The following is an 18,264-nucleotide window of genomic DNA, read 5'->3' as shown; positions in this document are numbered from 1 at the left end:
AACAAATTTATTAATTTATTATAATTATTTTTATAAATCAGAAAAAAAATAATCAATGTTTACACACTACAAATATTTATATTAATTTATTATAATTATTTTTATAAATCAGTAATTTGAAAACAATCAAAACCTTTGGGGGAAAAATGATTCATTAATTCATATTAATTATTTTCGAAAAAGTATTTAAAGAGATAATGGAAAGAGAAGAATAAGAATTATTCGGAGTTTTTAGAATTTCTATGAGAATTTTTTTAGCTTCATATAGAACATGAACAAAATTATTAATATAGAACATGAATTAAATTTGGTTTTTAATTAGTAATTAATTAAGAAATAAAAATAATTATTTAATAAATTTCAAATTTAAATATATGTTGGCCAAATTGATTATCATTAAATAAGTTAACTACTAATCCAATGACTTAAATGAATATTATATGATCGATTACATTGTTGTGATCCTTAAATGTAATTATTTAAGGTAATATAACTATTGAGGAATTAGTTTACTGCTTAGTGAGTTAATTGAAGATCACAACTAACTAAATTAAAAATAAATTTAATTATTTAAAAACGATGAGTAATTGAATAGTTAATTTTATTTTTTAATTAATAGTTGATTTTAATTAAATATGTGTATTTCTTTAAACTTCTTATTTATCTTTTTTATATTTTAAATTATAAAATCATCAAATACTTTTCCTTTAAAAGGTAATTCATATCAAATTATATTTTCTTTCCATCATCCTATTATTGCACCGAATTATGATGCAATGACAAAATACTTCCACATTTAATCGGATATTCATGAATTGATTCTATACTACAGATTAATTTTCTTTTGTGAAAAAATAATCCTAGATTGTTGATTACATAACTACACATTATTTATATTTTTTAATTTATGTTGATGATTAATGAAAAATTCATATCAAATTATATTCTCTCTCAATCATCCTATTATTGCACCGGGGTTATGATGCAACGGTAAGATACATCCATATTTAATCAGATATTCATGAGTTGATTTCTAGATATGACGTACTACAAATTAATTTTTTTCCGTGAAAAAATAATCTTAAATTGCTGACTATAGAACGACGCATCATTTACGTTTTTAATTTATCTTGACGATCAGTGAAAAATTTTCATAGAATCAGATCGCTCACTTCTATTAGAAAATTTGAATATCTAAATTATAAAAAAAACACTCAAATTCTAAGTAATTAAACAGCACACAGATGTCAAGTAGCCATTTGGATTATCTGATTAGTTGGGGAGGTCAATCATGCAAACAACAGAGATTGAATACTAAACAAGATCGCCAAAAACAAAAAAAAAAAAAAAAATCATCTTTTTTTTTCACTATAAAAGCCAATGCCTCAAGAAACACCTCTCAGACCACAAACCATTAGCTTTGGCCTATTTTATTTCAGAAAGTCGTGGACATTCACAAAGGGAAGATCGAGTCCATAGCTGTAGAAGATTTGTATCACACAAAAATATACACATTCGATTCATGAACTTCTGAGAGTTCATGAAATCAACAAACCTTTCATCGTTTTCTTTCTCAAACTACAAGTATGTACAAAGAGAGCACACCACTAAGTTCTACTGGCATTGTCTACTTCGGTGAAAGGCTACTTGATCTATTCTATGTCATCAGGTCAGTGGCAAAGACTTTTCCTTCTCTGAACCCAGTGGGATAGATGAAGACAGAATCGACACAAAGGCCGCCTTTTGTGTGGGTGCAGTCAATCTGCTTCATTGAGAACTTGAGGTTGGTCGGCATATCGGAGTTATCTACAACAAAATCTCCTGCATGGTATAGGATCCAGCTCCCAATCTTGTCTAAGTAACATATAGATCGAGCAAGTTGGCCATCTGAAGTGGACAGCTGAAACCGCACCGGCTTGATATCCCACCCATGTATGTGTTCAGTGATACAGATCCGACGACCGAGTCTCTTGGTGGCACGCCCTAAATGGAGGCGGAAGAACAGGCTGTAGGAACCGGCTGGGAAGCAAAAATTAATTTCTCCATCTACCTCGAACCACCAAGTTTGGTGAAGGTAAGCCACTGAATGAAATCTGCAAAGCAACAAAAAAAAAACCTGTGTTAGTTTTCATTTATTCCAGTGCACTTATTGTATACATACATATTGTTGTTGCTTTTGTGTATATTTAACTCGACATGGGTTTAACTCCATTATGTGTCTCAAAAAAACAAAATATTTCTCCACCGCTATCCAATACAATATTGGTCGTCGATATCACCAATCGAAGGTACTTATTCTTCTACATTTTGCATTCTGACTGTCCATTTGGAATTTATTCGATGACAACAAAGATACAGGATTGTTGACAAACCCTAGTGTGCCATTACCAGATGTCCATGTCCATTTATCTGTTAAGGCAATTTTCAAATCCTTTAACAAAGTCTAGTGCAGCAACTACCAGATGTTGTAAAATTTTAAATTCTTGTTCGATATGTGTAACTCTAGACTTTCATCCACGATACAAAACCACAACAAAACCTTTATCTTAGTTGTGTTTTAGTAGGCAGGGAATGGATTGCAAATCCAACAAGACGAACCCAACCAATTCTTTCTGAAGCTTTCTTATGTTAAGGGATCAAATAATTCCTGGGGCAAAAAAGTTGGCCAGCATAGAAGATATCTAGTTCAGAAGTTTAAAAAAAGATGTATATGTGCATACTGACCTCCAGAGTATATCGAGAACAATCAAAACGGAGTTCATATCTGTAGTAGTTATTTGACTGCTATTCAAATGATGAGCAACAAACCAAAGGACTATGTAAATATCATCAATAAATATTTGAAAAGATTCACAAGAACCAAACACATGAGACCACACCAAGAGAGATGTCTCTCCACCTAGTTGAAGTTCTTGTGTTCATTTATTTATTTTGCGAATTGGCTTGACATTTCAAAATCCATAGTCTATTTTTTATACGAGTCAAACGTAAAATGTAAGTTGTACAAATAGCAAAATCTTGAATCATAAAATACATTATGTATTTGCATGCTTGCTTATAATAAACTAAAACTTGAGAGAGTTTAGGAAAATCATGAGCTCCGTTTAAGGAAGAGTGTGTTTGTTATTTGAGAACTAGATATCATTTTTTTTTTCAGGGCCACTAAATAAGCTATGAGTTCGATTTCCACTTCTCTACACATAATTGATGTATTGTTTTCTGTAAATCAACTTATACAAGTTGTAATTAAGATCAGATGAAGGCAATACCTAGACTCCCCTGTGGTGAGGTAGTTCCAGTATCTCCTATCATCAATTCCTGTTATTAGCAAAGCCCTCGAGGAAATTGCCATACAAATTCCACCACTGGTCCTCTCAAGCCAAAATTCCTATAATCAAAGAGATAAACCGCAAGATCATAGCTAAAGCAAGCATGTGATGACAAAAATTCCCAAAAGAAACACCTTTACTGCTTTGATTCTTCTCCAGCCATCACGAAATTGCAATCTGTTCCTAGAGGCAAGAAAATCAACCATCCAAACCCCAAAAACACTGAATAAATTTCATGTGACTATCAAAAGAGAAAGGGGGAAATATCACAATCCAATTCACTTATCCTAAAATGATCGTCGCTAGGAAGGAATAAGTTTTTTCCCTTTTTTTTCAAAAAAAAAAAGAGCAAGGAATCGAGATCGGGAGAGTCGTCAATGACTAAATTTCTTGAAAGATATAGAAAAAGGAAGAGCGGATGAGCCTAGAAAGTATACCTTGGTACCCCCATCAAAGGGGACCGGACGACACAAGCGCGCGTAGATCTCTTTCTTGCAAAGACGGCTCTTTTTGCAGGGGTTTTTCTCATCCGAGGCCAGCGCCAACAGATGCCGGTGATTCCTCGGGAGCTTCGTCTCCCACACCAAGTCCGCCGAAGCCGCCCCCCGAAACGTCCGGCTGAGCCTGGCCGCCCGGCATATTTCAAGCGGCTCAAGGTACGCAAGAACCTCCGCCACGCAGTTCTCCGGGAGATCCCCCAGCCCCGTCGGGAGCCCGCCGGCCTCGCCTTCCAGCCTCACGACACTCGACACTCCGACGCCCATCTCCCGGACCCAGATAACCAATACCGTCACCGCCGCCGACGAAGCAACAAAAAGAACCCCAAATTGCGACTCGCGAACCTCGCTAGCGTCACGCAAGCACCGACCGGCGGCCGAAAATTCACGGAAAAATCACAACTTTGGGGAGGGCGACGAGAGAGGGTACCATGTAGAGCATCTACCAATCCCGATCAGCTCAACGTCTCCTGGTTCGATTCTCCGCTCTCCAACGAAGCGTGGATCAAGAAAGAGAGAGGACTAAATTTTCCGCGGAAGACGACGAACTGGAGAATAGATCGGAAGGCGTAGGATATAAATTGACGGTGGTCCAAATTGCTCCTATCGTGGTCATCGGCTTTTCGATCGGAATTTCGAATCCCGTATTGTTGTTCATACGCTCATCGCATTTTTTTCCTATTTCTAAAATAAAAATCTTTCAAATAAAAAAAAACTTCTATATTAATATTTTTTAAATAAATAAATACTTTAAAATATCTTATAACGCTAGTTACAGGTGTTAAATGGACCGTAGGCTTACGAAAAGATCAATTAAGATAAAACCAAATTTATGAAAAGGACATCTCATTTTGCAAAATTATCGAATAATTATTTTTAAAAAGTAAATTTAAAAAAAAATCTTTTAGTTCTTTTAGATTGGGTGTAACTAAACTTTGTCTGATCTTGCCTCAAGTAAAATCCATTTTAAGGGTTTTTTTTTCTTGAACCACAAATTTTAGAAAAAATCTAGCACTACAAAACATAAACCTTAACACCTCCACGATCGATCCATCGTTGTAAAACATCATGCTCCATCTAAGTATTAAAATCGTGAGCCACAAGAACACGATTGCTCCGCTAAATGATAATCCAATTCAAAATTTTTTAGATTTAGAAAGGTAACAAGATTTTGTGAATCAATCCAATTTATCCCATTCACAATATTTCACACAGATTATACCCAATTTGAATGCATTCAAAGATCTTTTACATAACAATCATGCAAGAAACTCTCGCAAAACCATTTCAAATTGATGAACATATTTTATACACAACTCCTCCTTTGCCGGTGCCCTTCGAACTAAAACATGAAGACTTCAAGGAGCGAAAAGGATGCAAGTCATCTGGGCTCGATAGCACTGATGCATAGGTACATTCATTGCAGAATTCAAGCATTTATTTCGGAATTGCACTGATGCTCCCTGTTGCAGCTTCTTCGACCCCACAGCATGCCCGAGCAGCTAGAATCAGCTCTTTGCTCGTCTATTTTTTCCAGCTCACTGAAAGTGGTCAGCGTCGAGCGCGCTGATTGCGGTTGAGCTTCCACTTGGGACTCACTTGTTGAGCATGGCTCATCATCATAGTTGGAGGGAATGAAACCAGAGAATGGGGTACAAATTAGCGGGCACACAAGCTCAGAAGAAGCTGTCCGGTTCCTACGGGCCTCTATTCTACTTGAGTTGGGAATATCAACACCACGAGGAGTTAGAATACAGGGGCTGCAGAGGGTGAGCGCTAGGTTCGGCTTGAACCCTTTTGCTGGGGTTGACGGTAATTTGACGAAAGAAACTATTCCATTTCGGCATAGAGGGCATGGAATTGAGCCTGGTGGACCAGCAATTGCAGAAAAAGTGCTGCTTGTTGAGCAAAGATAGAGTGCACACTGAACACAGAGTTCATGGCCACAGCCTGAAGAAAAAATTAAAGGAAAAAGTAGGATAGCAATTGCATTTGAAGAATCAGTTTCTGCTTACTATCAATCAAAACAAGTAAAAGCACAAGAATGAAGGTTTCCTTCTGCTGGTTATGAAAGTGCACGCAGAAGCAGAGGTTAACACACAAGTTGAGGTCAAGCACCTAAAGCTAAATGCAATGGCAAATGTCTTAAAGAGAGCACTTTTAGAACTACAGTTGTAAGGAGCAACCTGATGCATAATGAAGAGCTAAATAATAATGCAGTTTTGGTCCTCTACTTAGGCTATAGCTAATTCTTCCATTAACCAAGCTCAGTCAGTTAGTGTAGCACTTGTCCTCTAAGACATTAATTTTATGGTTAACGGAGTATAAACCTAAAACCATACATCTAAGACAAACTTGGATGATCTCCCATGATTTTTTAGTTACAATGTCAGAATATCTTCCATGTTAACCAGAGTCTAAGCATGCAAAGCAAATGAACTTAATAGAGTACTTTGCTATTGTTTACCACAATGCAAGGATCCTATGAAATGTTTGAGTAAAACCAAGTAATTAAGCAGCCTAGAAATAGCCAAATCAAACTATAGAAACATGCACCTTCTGCAGCAACACTGCAAGTTCTTTCGAGGCAGACAGCACAGAGATCATTATTATCAGATAAAACTGAAGGCTGCAACCCACACTCCCTGCAGAAGAAGTAATTAGAATTATGAGACATTGTAGACTGCAACAGGGCAAGATAATCATAAATCACTGATGAGCAGAATATGTTATATGAATCTTTTGCAGTTTCACTCGCTTGTTAAACTGTGCCTTTGTTGCATCATTGAACAAAAAATATGATCTCTAAAGACTGCCCAAAGATCTAGGTGAACTGCTTTGACATTGTATATCAAATAAATACTGTTTTTTATAGAAAAGAATGTTATATGCAAGATAACATGATTCAACAAAAAATTTTGCTTTCTTTCAAGTTCGTAATGTGTGAGAAAATTCCAATTTGCCTATAAGATTTTGTTTCTTATTCTCAGTCTGTTCACGGTTTAGGAATGTCATTCCTCACCATAGTTTATAAACAATTATCACTTGCCCTCTGGGCCAGTTGCAATTCAAGTTCCAGATGTAACACCACAAATGCCATTTGGCATGCACTTATTTGTTTATGGATGCACCATGTTGTCATAATACTCAAACTATCTTGGCAAGAAAACAATGATGATTCACTAACTACTGGGGCAATATGACATTTCCAGAACTTTGAAGCGAAAAGTGCAAACATGAGCAAACATTGAAGGGCATGAAATCTACATAGAAAGAATGTATGTTTTTTGTACAAATAAGTGAGAAATGGACCTAGAAAAACGACCTAACAAACAAGAAAAATGTCATGATTGGGGTGGGGGTATCATTAGTTGCTTTAAATATTTTCTGTCATGCCATCCAGCAGAAAACATGGATAAATATACACATGTAAAAAAATAATTGCAGTCATAGCTTACTACTAATCCACTCAGCAATTCTCAAAAAACCAATGCAATCCACAAGTACCAGACATACCTCCAGTTCATATCACCAAAACCCTAGTAAATACTCTGAAAGGGAGAAAGGCCTAATTTTCAAAGACTATGACTTGAGCATAACACTATTAACCTTTCTTTCCAGATGTCAACATCAAGATGCATATAGTAATTATGACTGTCATTATTGGTATCTACCAATAATTTATATTTAACAAGTCATTATATGAATGACTAAACTAGCAAACTAAGCCTGTCCTTCCCCTACATCACATAAAAGAGATGATCACAGTCAAACTAAAATAGACATCTGCTTTTGCAATTTCTTATGTAAGAACCTAGAGAATTGTCATTATCAAATTGCGATTGTCTAAACTATTATTATTTCTTTCCCTAGCTTTGCCAATTTCATAGATATCTTTCTCTCACACTAGTTCCTATATTATCATAGAACTAATAATATGTTTAAAAATAGTGTTGCACCTGGCTATGTTAAGTATAACCAATAGCTTGATTGCTAACAGAAGGAATACGTGAGAAGGCAATACAAACATAAAAATAGTGTTGCACCTAGCTATGTTAAGTACACTCATGAGTGGCAAGGCAAGGTAATTTGATAGTGGAAACACAGGCATAGCCAGTTCTGAATTTGGGTTCAATAGTGATTCCAAGCAACGCCGTCTCCATATTTTTGCAACATCAAGCGGAAGCCATCTGAAGAACAAACGAGAGTTGCCTTAGAGAACAAACACTGATTTAGGAAAGAAATTCTTGTGGAAAAAATCCAAAAATATAACAATTAGAATTAACAAGAAAAAGGGAAAGTTACCCGTTGCAGTTCAATGTCAACCTGCTAGCACCTCTAGCAAGGAGAATCTGCCAAGAAGAAGAGTTTGAAATGAACTATAAACTTAGCTATCAACCTGAGAAATGAAAGATAATATGAGGCAAAATATGCATGGCCTTTAATCAGAGACTTAAGCATTGCCTGGCAACATTTAAGATTCCCTCCACAAGCTGCATAATGCAAAGGAGTGCTTCCAGCTCCTGCTTGATTCATAAAAATTGAAAAATTATGCCAAGGTACAGGTTTGACAAATCACACGCTATCACTTGCAAAATCAGAACACACCTATCAAATTGGAGGACGACCCATAGTTAAATGTAACTGCAGAGACGTTAGCACCTAAATCCAGTAGGAGTTGTACACAATCAATGTAGCCATTCAAAGATGCCATGTGCAATGCCGTGATGCCACCATCAGCGGGTTTGTTAATAAACTTCATCAGTGCACTACAACATTAAGTTCAATTCAAAAGAATAAAGAAAACTAAATGTCACTCGTAGGGTATTCATAATTTTAGATTAGTTTGGTAACCTACGACCGATCATATTTTTGATCCGAATAACGCTCCGGGCTGCCTGTACTATCCTTATCTGCAGCAAGTATTTCATACGGAGCGCTCGGGATGAAATCCGCCACCAGCAGCCTAATGCACCGCACATGTCCCCCCACCGCCGCAAAGTGCAGTGCAGTCCGGCCGCTCAAATAGTCCGCTCTCGTCACCTTCAGGATTTCCAATCCAGTTAACTATTAATCCGCAAAACAAGAAAGGATTTCGACTTTTTTTTTGGAACAAAAACATACGATGCTTCTAAAGATGAGCAGAGTCTGCACCACCTCCCAATGCCCATGTCGACACGCTTGCATCAACGCTGTCTTTAAATTCAATTTCGTTCAGGAGAAAAACAAAGATCAAATCTTTCGAATACAGAAGTACCAGAGAAGGGAAAGGAATCAGATCGGAAAGCAAAAAGGAGAGGGGCAAAAACCAATCGAATACCTGGCCACAATAGTTTCTCAGATTCACGTCGGCCCCATTCTCCAGCAATAGCGTGACGATCTGCGGAGACACCCCATATCCATAAAGAGAATACACAACGCGGGAAAAAGCGAATCTCGAAAGAAGAAGGGCGGAAAGGCCGACCTCGTTATGGCCCTTGGCGGCGGCGAAATGTAGAGGCGAGTTGAGGCCCCGGAAGGTGGAGTACTTGGCGAGGCCGGGGTTGAACTCCAGCAGCATGCGCGCCTCGATGAGGTCACCGTCCCTGGCCGCGGACACCAGGCGCTCGCCGGAGGCCGAGCATCCGAGCGAATTCCCCATGTCCCCAAGATCCAAGCCTCCGGCGACGGGGGCAGGCCGATGGTTCCACGAGGAGAGCGCGATGCCCTCTCCCTCCCCTTCCCTTCCCTTCCCTTCCCTTCCCTGGGCAGACGCAGACCGCGGATCCGATCGATTCCCAGTGAAGCAAGGAACAAAAATAGCAAAGGGGGATAGAGAAACGGGCGGTGGATATTGAAATTGTCGATCTATTTCTCGACTGTGAGCCACTGGATTTGGAGTTGACGTGTTTGGGTTTTATTAATAGACAACGTTGTTTGTTTTAGGTGAGGCCAACCACTTCCGGGTTATTGGGGTCCGCACAGGAACGACCCACGAAGATAAGGTACAAAATCGTGGGTACTTTGGTTGGTGCCCTCTCTCAATTTTCAATTTTATTTAATGAAGTATTTTCTCTTTTTTTTTACCAAAATATTCAGTTTACTGCTTCTATAAAAAAAATTAAAAATGAAAAGAATTGTATATCTTAATTATTTAAAAAAATATAAATTATAAATTATTCGGGTTATACATAATTTATAAATATATTCATTAATAAAATTTTTATTAAATTTATAAATATAAAATATAAAATAAATAAATAAATTTATAATATCAAACTTATTAATCAATCAAATAAATTTAAAAATATAAATAATAAATAAATAAATTTGAATTAAGAGTGTTTGTGAGTTAGTCGATCTCTTAATCGTGAACTTATGGTCAAATCAACAGGGTGTGGCCTAGCAACAAGTCACTGGGGAACACCGAGCACACCGATCCTCGTAAGCAACTTGAAATACAAGTGAAGGAAGCAGCAACAGTAAAAAATGATAAATCTCAGTTAATCTCAATAACTATCTCTGAAGTGATCGGCCCGAAAGGAAGCAGCTACAGTAGGATCAAGAGAGAGATAGAGAGACGGAGTGAATCTCGTGTTTTAAAAAAAAAATTACAAAAATGAATTAAAGAACCCAGCGGAATAAAAAGATATAACACAAGTTTTTTACTTTGTTCACAATCCTGGTAAGATTGCTACTCCAAGGCTCATAGCCCACTCCTAGATTACCTTGATAGGCAAATCACTGACAACCTCTTTTTGGAAAACTTTCGGAAAGAGGATACGATTACAAAATATAAAGACTTATAGCAAAAATACAAACCTCCTAATTACAAAATGAAATATGCAAATATACCGACAACAAGTTGGATGTAGAATAGTAGTAGATTGTCGGAAAACTTCTTGGCGTAGTTGCAACAGAACTTTGCTTAAGTAGAATAGTAGCAGGAAGGACTGAATATGTTCAGAATTGTTATTGAGCTTCGAATCACAAGACTTCTTTTATAGATGATGTTCAGTCGAGTGATCAGTCGACTAATCCCTTTCAGTCGACTGAACCATCCAGGCGACTCAACCTCAAGTTGCCTTGTATTCTTCAATCCAATTCGATCACTTTTGCCATATCTGCTTATTCAGTCGACTAATCCTTCTAATCGATCGATTGATCCCGATAATTCCTTTGTTGCACGATTCGATCTCATCCGATCTGCTCTTTCCAAATGTGTTCAGTCAATTAAACCTATTTATCAGTCGATTGAATGACATTTTCTTTTTTTGTTGTTGATCTAGGTTGAATTTGTATTTATCTGTCTGGTTCAGTCGATTGAACATTCGGTCGCCTGCTATTCAATTGACTAAACCAATCAATCGACCAAACATAATGTTCAGTCGACCAATACCTTTAGTCAATCTCAATTTTTGTTAACTTGCAAAACTATGTTAGTATAACAATAATAGTAATCCTGTAAAACAAAATTAATAGCAAGTGTATATATAAATTTATGTGACAGTCAAACTGTTTAATTTTGATTTAAAAATTTTCGTTGATTTCTTTAGTCGGATCACAGCCTAAGATAGTCTCAATTGAGACACGTTTTTACTATCTTCCAAAATAGAAAAACCTCTCTAGGATTTATTTCAACTTACCTGCTAAACATCTGGTCTACCTGACCTGTTTGTATTCTAAAATTATTTTCCTATCTCATAAATTTTAAAACTCGTATAAAGAAAATAAAATAACAAGAGATCTAGTTACGTCGAAATGTATAATAAAAATAAATAAATAAGGAAGATGATGAACCTAATTACAGTGGCAAAGCCATCATCCTTTTGTGTCGTCCACGAATCTAGGAATCCTACGAAAGAACAGAGAGAGCACGCAAGGGGTTGGTCTTCCAAAGGAATTAGGATGACGGTGTTGTAATCTCTCCACCAATGGAGAACAAATAGATATGTCAGAATCCATAATGCAACAAGGATCATACCTATATATGTGACCTAATTGACCTAATTTGTTATCATTAATGATAACGGCTTATGTTAACGGGTCTACACATAAACCTCCACATCTAATAACTCAAATCCTCTATAATTAATTAGATCACTTAACGAGTTTGATTTTCTTAATGACACATATTTGCATATTATAAATAACATATAAGCCCATTAAACAAAATAAAATTTAATAATTTGGACTTCTTCTGCTCAATATCCGATCAACCCACTAGGTCTTTTCATACTTGATCTCTAATCCAGCTGACATATAAAGTGTTCTCCTATCGAGAGTTTGGTTCTTTTGATCCATTGAGACTTTTTTGCCTAGTATCCTGCCCGATATTTAATAGGGCTTTTTCCCTATTAAATCATGCATACTTAACACATTCATCAGTTCATAAGTATATATCCTTACTTTAAAGCGATTCATATATCAAAACATATGAGTGGTGCTATAAGCGCCAACAACAACAACAACAACAGAGCAACAACAAGAAAGTTGACAAGTGATGAAGAAGCAACAACATTTAATCAGACATTCATGAATTGATTTTTAACTACGATGTATTGCAAATTAATTTTCTTCAATGAAAAGACAATCCGAGTACGACAACCCTCACAAGCAACTTGAAACACAAGTGAAGGAAGACACAACAACAAAAGGGCAATGATAGCTGAGTTGACAAGTGAGGAAGAAGCAACAGTACTTAATCAGACATTCACGAATTGATTTTTAATTGTGACGTATTGCAGATTAATTTCCTTTAATAGGAAGACAATCCGAGCTCGGGCCTCACAAACAATTCAAAACTCAAGTGAAAGAAGCAGCAGCCGCATCAACAACAACAACAATAGAGCAACCATGGCAAAGCTGACAAATGATGAAGTAACAACTCTTGGTAGTAAGAGTAGTGGGAGATGTGGGCAGTTATCAAAACTACCCACTTACCTCATGACTTATCCCTCTACTCTCCATTCTATTAGAAGGGTGCATCCAAGTGAAGCGGGATTATGAAGGCGAAGATTTTCACAAGGGAAGAACATCTAGTATCGAGAAGAATTTAGTTCATGGAACTCAGAGGGTTGTTCGATTTCATAACGTCTTTCAGATGATAAGCACGAGCTGCTAGACGAAAAGCAAGGTTAAATTTGTAAGGTATCAATCACTGTAAATATTTAATTATTTTTTATAGTATACAAATGTTCGTTCATGCATATCGATCAATCAACAATGGTATCAAAGCATACAAATTATTTTTCATATGCATGTTTATCAATTGTTTACAATACATGTTCGTTAAATTTGTATAATAATCTGTTCAATATATACAATAGTGGTCATGTAGAACATGGTTAGTGTAATTTATGTTTCTCAAATGATCATATTTATGTACGAATGTTTGTTTTTGATACAGTATGCATAAACCTATAAAATTACTGTGTAGGTTTAATTTTAATGGTGTTCCAGCTGAATGCCTCATACGGTCAAATCATTAGTCAAGGAAATATCACCTCAATCCACGTAGTTCCTGTTGGTAAGAAGAACTTGATGAAGAAAAAAACTGAATGAGCAGATTAGCAGGGTGCCGAGATTCCTGGCGGATCCACTCCGACGCTCAAGTCAACAAGAGAAGTAAGAAAATGGAGAAGAAAATAGTGCTTGAAGTATCTAGGATTCGAGAGAGTTTTCATACCTGTAAAAGAGTTTATATACTCACTGAAAGACGTAGTGTTGTTGACGTGGAAGCAAGCTGTGGCGGTATCTGAAGAGACATGTTCTGCACAGTACTAACAAGCGGACAGACAAAGCAGCATCTACGGGGCAAGGTCTGCAAACCTATCAACTGCCCTACGACCTGATCACGGGGCTTTTTCTTGTCTTTTAACCAAGAGTAGAAACCCGGTAGGGCTTAGGGGACCAAGCCTGGCAACCTAGTAACCGCTTCTATCCTGTGGCAAAGTCTGCACGCTTGGTTGCCTTGCTGCTAGACTGTCCTTTAGTAGGGAGGTACCAGAGAGGGGTTGTGTCGGAGTGGTGTAGAGTGATATGGCTCGTTGAGGCAGAGTCGATCAAGATCGGGAACAAGACTGACCGGCCGAGCTGGCCAAAGTCGAGAGCAAGACTAGGCAGCCGAGCTAGCCGAGGCCGAGAGCAAGATTGGGCGACCGAGCTAGCCGAGGCCGAGAGCAATACTGGGCGGCCGAGCTATTCGAGGCCGAGAGCAATACTGGACGGCCGAGCTGGTCGAAGCCGAGAGCAGGACTGAGCGACCGAGCTGATCGAGAGTAGTGACCGAGCTGGTCGAGAGTAGCAACCGAGTTGACCGAGACGGAGTGGCCGAGTCGGTTGCATGCATGATTGAGTAACTGAGATGAGTGAGTCAGGCGGCCGAATGACCGAGTCAGTTGCTGAGTAGTCGAGACGAGTGAGTCAGGCGGCCGAATGACCGAGTCAGTTGCTGAGTAGCCGAGACGAGTGAGTCAGGCGACCGAGTGGCCGAGACGCTTGAGACATAGGGTCGAGTGGCCGAGAGCTTTATGGGGCCGGACTGAGCGAAATTATTGTTGGGTCGGTCAAATATGATTTGACCATTAACCTATTGACTTATCAGGTCTGCTCGATCATTGACCCACTTCATCACGTCATGCCAATAAAGATCCACCGTATCAAATAGCATTCGATTGCTCCCAAGTTTAAATGATTTTGATTCAATATACTATTCATATTTTTTTAAAAAAAATCTAAACACTAATTTTCATGTACAAACTGTTCATACGGGAATAAACATGACCAATAATGTCATGTGAAAAAAAAATCATCATGACCAGTACCCTTACTGTTTATGCAAGAAAATCATGAACAATAAACTGTCCAAGTGAAGAAAAAATAAACAGTATTTCTAGTATCACATTATTCATGCAACAAAATGTACATGAATGCCATGTGAAAAAAAATATCATGACCAATATATTACTGTTCATGCAGGAAAATCAAGAATAATGAATTCACATTATTCATGCAACAAAATGAACACTAATGGCATGTGAAAAAAAATATCATGACCAATAAATTACTGTTCATGCAGGAAAATCATGAATAATGAATTGTTCATGCTGCGGCGGCGGCGGCGGCGGCAGTAGGTGATTCTGCTCAGTAGATGCACTCGAGAGTCAACAACTCAATTAGACTCTCGATTAGTCACATGTTGCTGAGTGTTTTAGTACTCAGGAGCACAATTGCCAAGTGATTTGGTGCAGTTGTTAAGTTGTATAGATTGGTTTTGGCATGAAGATGTTGAATGAGATTCAGGATGACATATATAGCCAAGTCAGACTTAGACTCAACTAGTATAACTCGGATTTTGACTTTAGAGTTGGTTAAATCTTACTCGGAATCGACACACATAACTCGGACTCGGGATGTCAAGAAGGATATTCAACGAGTCAAGTGCATATATAATGTGCCGAGTGGTTGTTTGGAAGAATAACTCGGACTCAAATTTAAAAAACTTGGATTCGTTTGACTTATGGAGTCGGCATTATTCTCAAACCGAGCAAATTGGGTATGTCGAGTGGATACTCGGACTCGATTAATAGCATGACTTGGGTTTGCCAAGTGGAGATACTAGTCGAGTCGTTTGAGATGTACCTACTCGGATTCAACTGTGACTTGAGGAGTCTATTTTTGACCAGACTCAGGCAAATGAAATGCAGTAGTGCTCGGGATGCTCGAGAGGAGTCGATCACACTCGGACTATTCAGACTTTTTGTTCGGTATTTAATCGGATAGTATACTAGCACTCCTAAATAACAAGAAAATTTATTTTTCTTGATTGTATGTGTTATGTATTGGTTCCATATATATTTTGAATTAGAATGAGTCAGTTTTGTTATTAGTTAGTCGGTTTTATACTAAATTTATTGATTTTAATTTTAGATGATAAGGACAATATGCATTATGACTCGTCGTGATGTATTGTGAAATAAGCTAAGCGAGACTATCGAGGAGATAGTATATAATCTTGTTTATGAAGTCAGATAACATATTGGGGGACTTGATAAATTATTCTAAAAACTCGAGCAATAGAATTTTCCTATCCTGGATAATTATCGGATCTGGGCTCTGATTCGATCACTACCGAAACACCTCAATGAAGTAGTTCATCATATATGAGGATGCTATGAAGGGTGCATCACATATATAGAGATGAAAAAAGAACTATTTCATCGTCTAGTTTATATGGATAGTTATGGACTACCTCCCCGAGAGAATCCTGAAGATTGAGGTGGATCTAGACGAGTTCAAATGTGAATTCAAAGAGTTAAGAAGTCAGTCTGCTTAAAAATGTACTAGCTGAGTCAAGAAAAATAGGAATTATGTTGATTATTACTACGCTAGTGTCTATATTAGTGGGAGTAATAGTGATCTATCTAGTTTCTTAGAGCTGTTTATATTATGAGTTAGCAGAGTATGTTATGTGTTAACAAACTTGTAAAAAAAATATTATGTGTTAACAGTCTTAAATTTAATGATGTGTTCATTTCATAATTAATTAGTTCATTTGCTAGGATGTGTGTAATACAATTTATCAATGTTTGTTAGATTGGACCATATGAATGTTGAATGAAAACTTAGTTATCATTTAATTTTGTATACCAACTCAGATTTACAATAAATTAATCAAAAATTACATATGCATGATTTACATTGAATAATTAATTAATGTGTTTATTTATGGTAGATTATGGCTACTAAAAACATCATAGTTAAACTCAATAAAGGAAAGAAATTAAATCGAGACAATTACAAAATATGACATCTCAAGATACAATATGTTCTTGAGGAACAAGAAGTTTTGTAGACTGTCAATCAGGTTATAGAAAAATCTACTGATGGTCCGACAGCATAGCACAGACGTAATATTGATGTCTATAATGCATGGAAGAAAAAAGACTCTACTGCTAAGGGTATATTGATAAGTCCAATGGTAGATGACCAATTTATGAGTATGAGTCATTACCCTCTGCTCATGCCGTCTGAGTTGCCCTTAGAGACAAGTACAGTGGAATAAGCCTTAGTAAGCTTCATCAGCTGACAATTAAATTTGACAGTTATAAAAAACGCCCGAATATTTCTATGGTCCAACATCTAAAGGAAATGACTAATATGATTCGGGAGCAAAAAATTACTAGTCATGAGTTGAATGATAAACAACAGGGTCAGGCAGTAATCCATTTCCTTCTTGATTCTTGAAAGACGATGAAACAGAATCTAATACACAGTGAAAGTATTAAGACTTTTGCTAATGTCTCACGTCATATTGAACTAGAGGCGGAGAGAATTAAATCTACAAGGATTCTGGATAAGTTTTTGTAGTTGAAAATTCTGTTAGAACGTCTGAATTTAAGAATAAGAAGAAATGATTTAAGAAGGGGGAGGAAAAATAAGATGCTACTGTTGTTGTTGGGTTGGGCCCAAACAAGAAGCAATTCAAAAAAAATAAACATAAAAAGAAATCTAAAAGCAAGCTGACTTGCTTTAACTATGACAAGAAGGGGTCACTTCACTCTGGATTGTTCTGGGTCAAAAAATGTATATTCATGTTTATCTTCTATTCATGAGCATTATATGTTGCTAGTACAGTGTTATTAATTGATTTTTATTATTTTTTGTTTATAAATTCGAGAGTAACAAACCATGTAACTCGTGAGCAAGCTACATTCGTAGAGTACCGTCGGGTATCAACTGGTAACAAATTGATATATATAGGAAACAATGCAATAATTAAAGTTAAAGAACTTCGCACTTGCAAACTCAATATATGTGGTAGGCGTACCTTGCTTCTACATGATGTTCTTTATGCTCTTGAGATTAGCAGAATTTAATTTCTGTTAATTGTCTTCTTGGATTTAATTTGGTTATTGTACTAACTTTTATAATCGGTGTATGGAACTTCGAATTAACTCTGTGCTAATAGAATATGATTTTTTAATGAATGATTTTATGAGATTCTTGATGTAGAACTGAATACTCATTATAAAATTGATGGTTATTTTTCCAACATTGCTCTTACTAGTGATATTAATATTAATGGTGAAGTTTAACATGCTAGATTAGAACATATTGGACAAGAGCATACAAATAAATTAGCTAAAGAAGGTATGTTAGACACTCATGCTAAGATAAACTTATCTGTGTGAGAGCATTATCTTGCTGGAAAATCAACTATGAAACTGTTTGATAAGATTATTAGAGCTGAATCATTATTGTAATTAATTCACTCAGATATTTGTGATCTGATAAATGTGAAGACTAGACATGGAGTTTCCTATTTCATTATATTTATTGATGACTTCATACGTTTTGATCATGTGTATTTGATTTCTCATAAATATGAAGCATTAGATTGCTTCAAACGTTATATAAATGAAGTTGAGAATCAATTGGATCGTAAGGTTAAAATC

General features: G+C 36.7%; 2 protein-coding genes across 2 annotated transcripts; both read right to left on the bottom strand.

Moving 5' to 3' along the window:
• Positions 1–1,452: 1,452 nt before the first annotated feature.
• LOC141848397 (F-box protein PP2-A13-like) lies at positions 1,453–4,484 on the bottom strand. The gene is made up of 3 exons (XM_074736422.1): positions 3,767–4,484; positions 3,270–3,388; positions 1,453–2,093 (listed from the first exon to the last, which is right to left on the bottom strand). Exons 1-3 carry the CDS (start codon positions 4,091–4,093, stop codon positions 1,658–1,660), a joined length of 882 nt encoding a protein of 293 aa, XP_074592523.1. The 5' UTR covers positions 4,094–4,484; the 3' UTR covers positions 1,453–1,657.
• A 547-nt stretch (positions 4,485–5,031) lies between these two features.
• Positions 5,032–9,574, bottom strand: LOC141848396 (putative E3 ubiquitin-protein ligase XBOS33). The gene is made up of 10 exons (XM_074736421.1): positions 9,291–9,574; positions 9,147–9,206; positions 8,951–9,022; positions 8,685–8,869; positions 8,435–8,595; positions 8,291–8,349; positions 8,132–8,178; positions 7,873–8,016; positions 6,383–6,471; positions 5,032–5,776 (listed from the first exon to the last, which is right to left on the bottom strand). The coding sequence occupies exons 1-10, from the start codon at positions 9,465–9,467 to the stop codon at positions 5,256–5,258; spliced, it is 1,515 nt and encodes a 504-aa protein (XP_074592522.1). The 5' UTR covers positions 9,468–9,574; the 3' UTR covers positions 5,032–5,255.
• Between the last annotated feature and the right edge of the window lie 8,690 nt (positions 9,575–18,264).

The sequence above is a fragment of the Curcuma longa genome, chromosome 17, assembly GCF_044706935.1.
Source record: "Curcuma longa cultivar G26 ecotype Majalengka, Jawa Barat chromosome 17, ITB_CL_G26_1.1, whole genome shotgun sequence".
Lineage (NCBI taxonomy): Eukaryota > Viridiplantae > Streptophyta > Magnoliopsida > Zingiberales > Zingiberaceae > Curcuma > Curcuma longa.
This window is presented reverse-complemented; position numbering and strand designations above follow the sequence as displayed.

Bases quoted from the DNA above. Each gene is read 5' to 3' on its own strand.
- LOC141848397 (XM_074736422.1), bottom strand. From the start codon at position 4,093: ATGGGCGTCGGAGTGTCGAGTGTCGTGAGGCTGGAAGGCGAGGCCGGC. The intron at 3,389-3,766 runs GTATACTTTCTA...CTTTGATTATAG, and splicing joins CCTTTGATGGGGGTACCAAG to GAATTTTGGCTTGAGAGGAC. The intron at 2,094-3,269 runs GTATTGCCTTCA...GTTGCTTTGCAG, and splicing joins CTCACCACAGGGGAGTCTAG to ATTTCATTCAGTGGCTTACC.
- LOC141848396 (XM_074736421.1), bottom strand. From the start codon at position 9,467: ATGGGGAATTCGCTCGGATGCTCGGCCTCCGGCGAGCGCCTGGTGTCC. The intron at 8,350-8,434 runs GTGTGTTCTGAT...TGAATCAAGCAG, and splicing joins GTCGTCCTCCAATTTGATAG to GAGCTGGAAGCACTCCTTTG. The intron at 6,472-7,872 runs GTGCAACACTAT...CTTCTTCTGCAG, and splicing joins AGTGTACTTAACATAGCTAG to GGAGTGTGGGTTGCAGCCTT.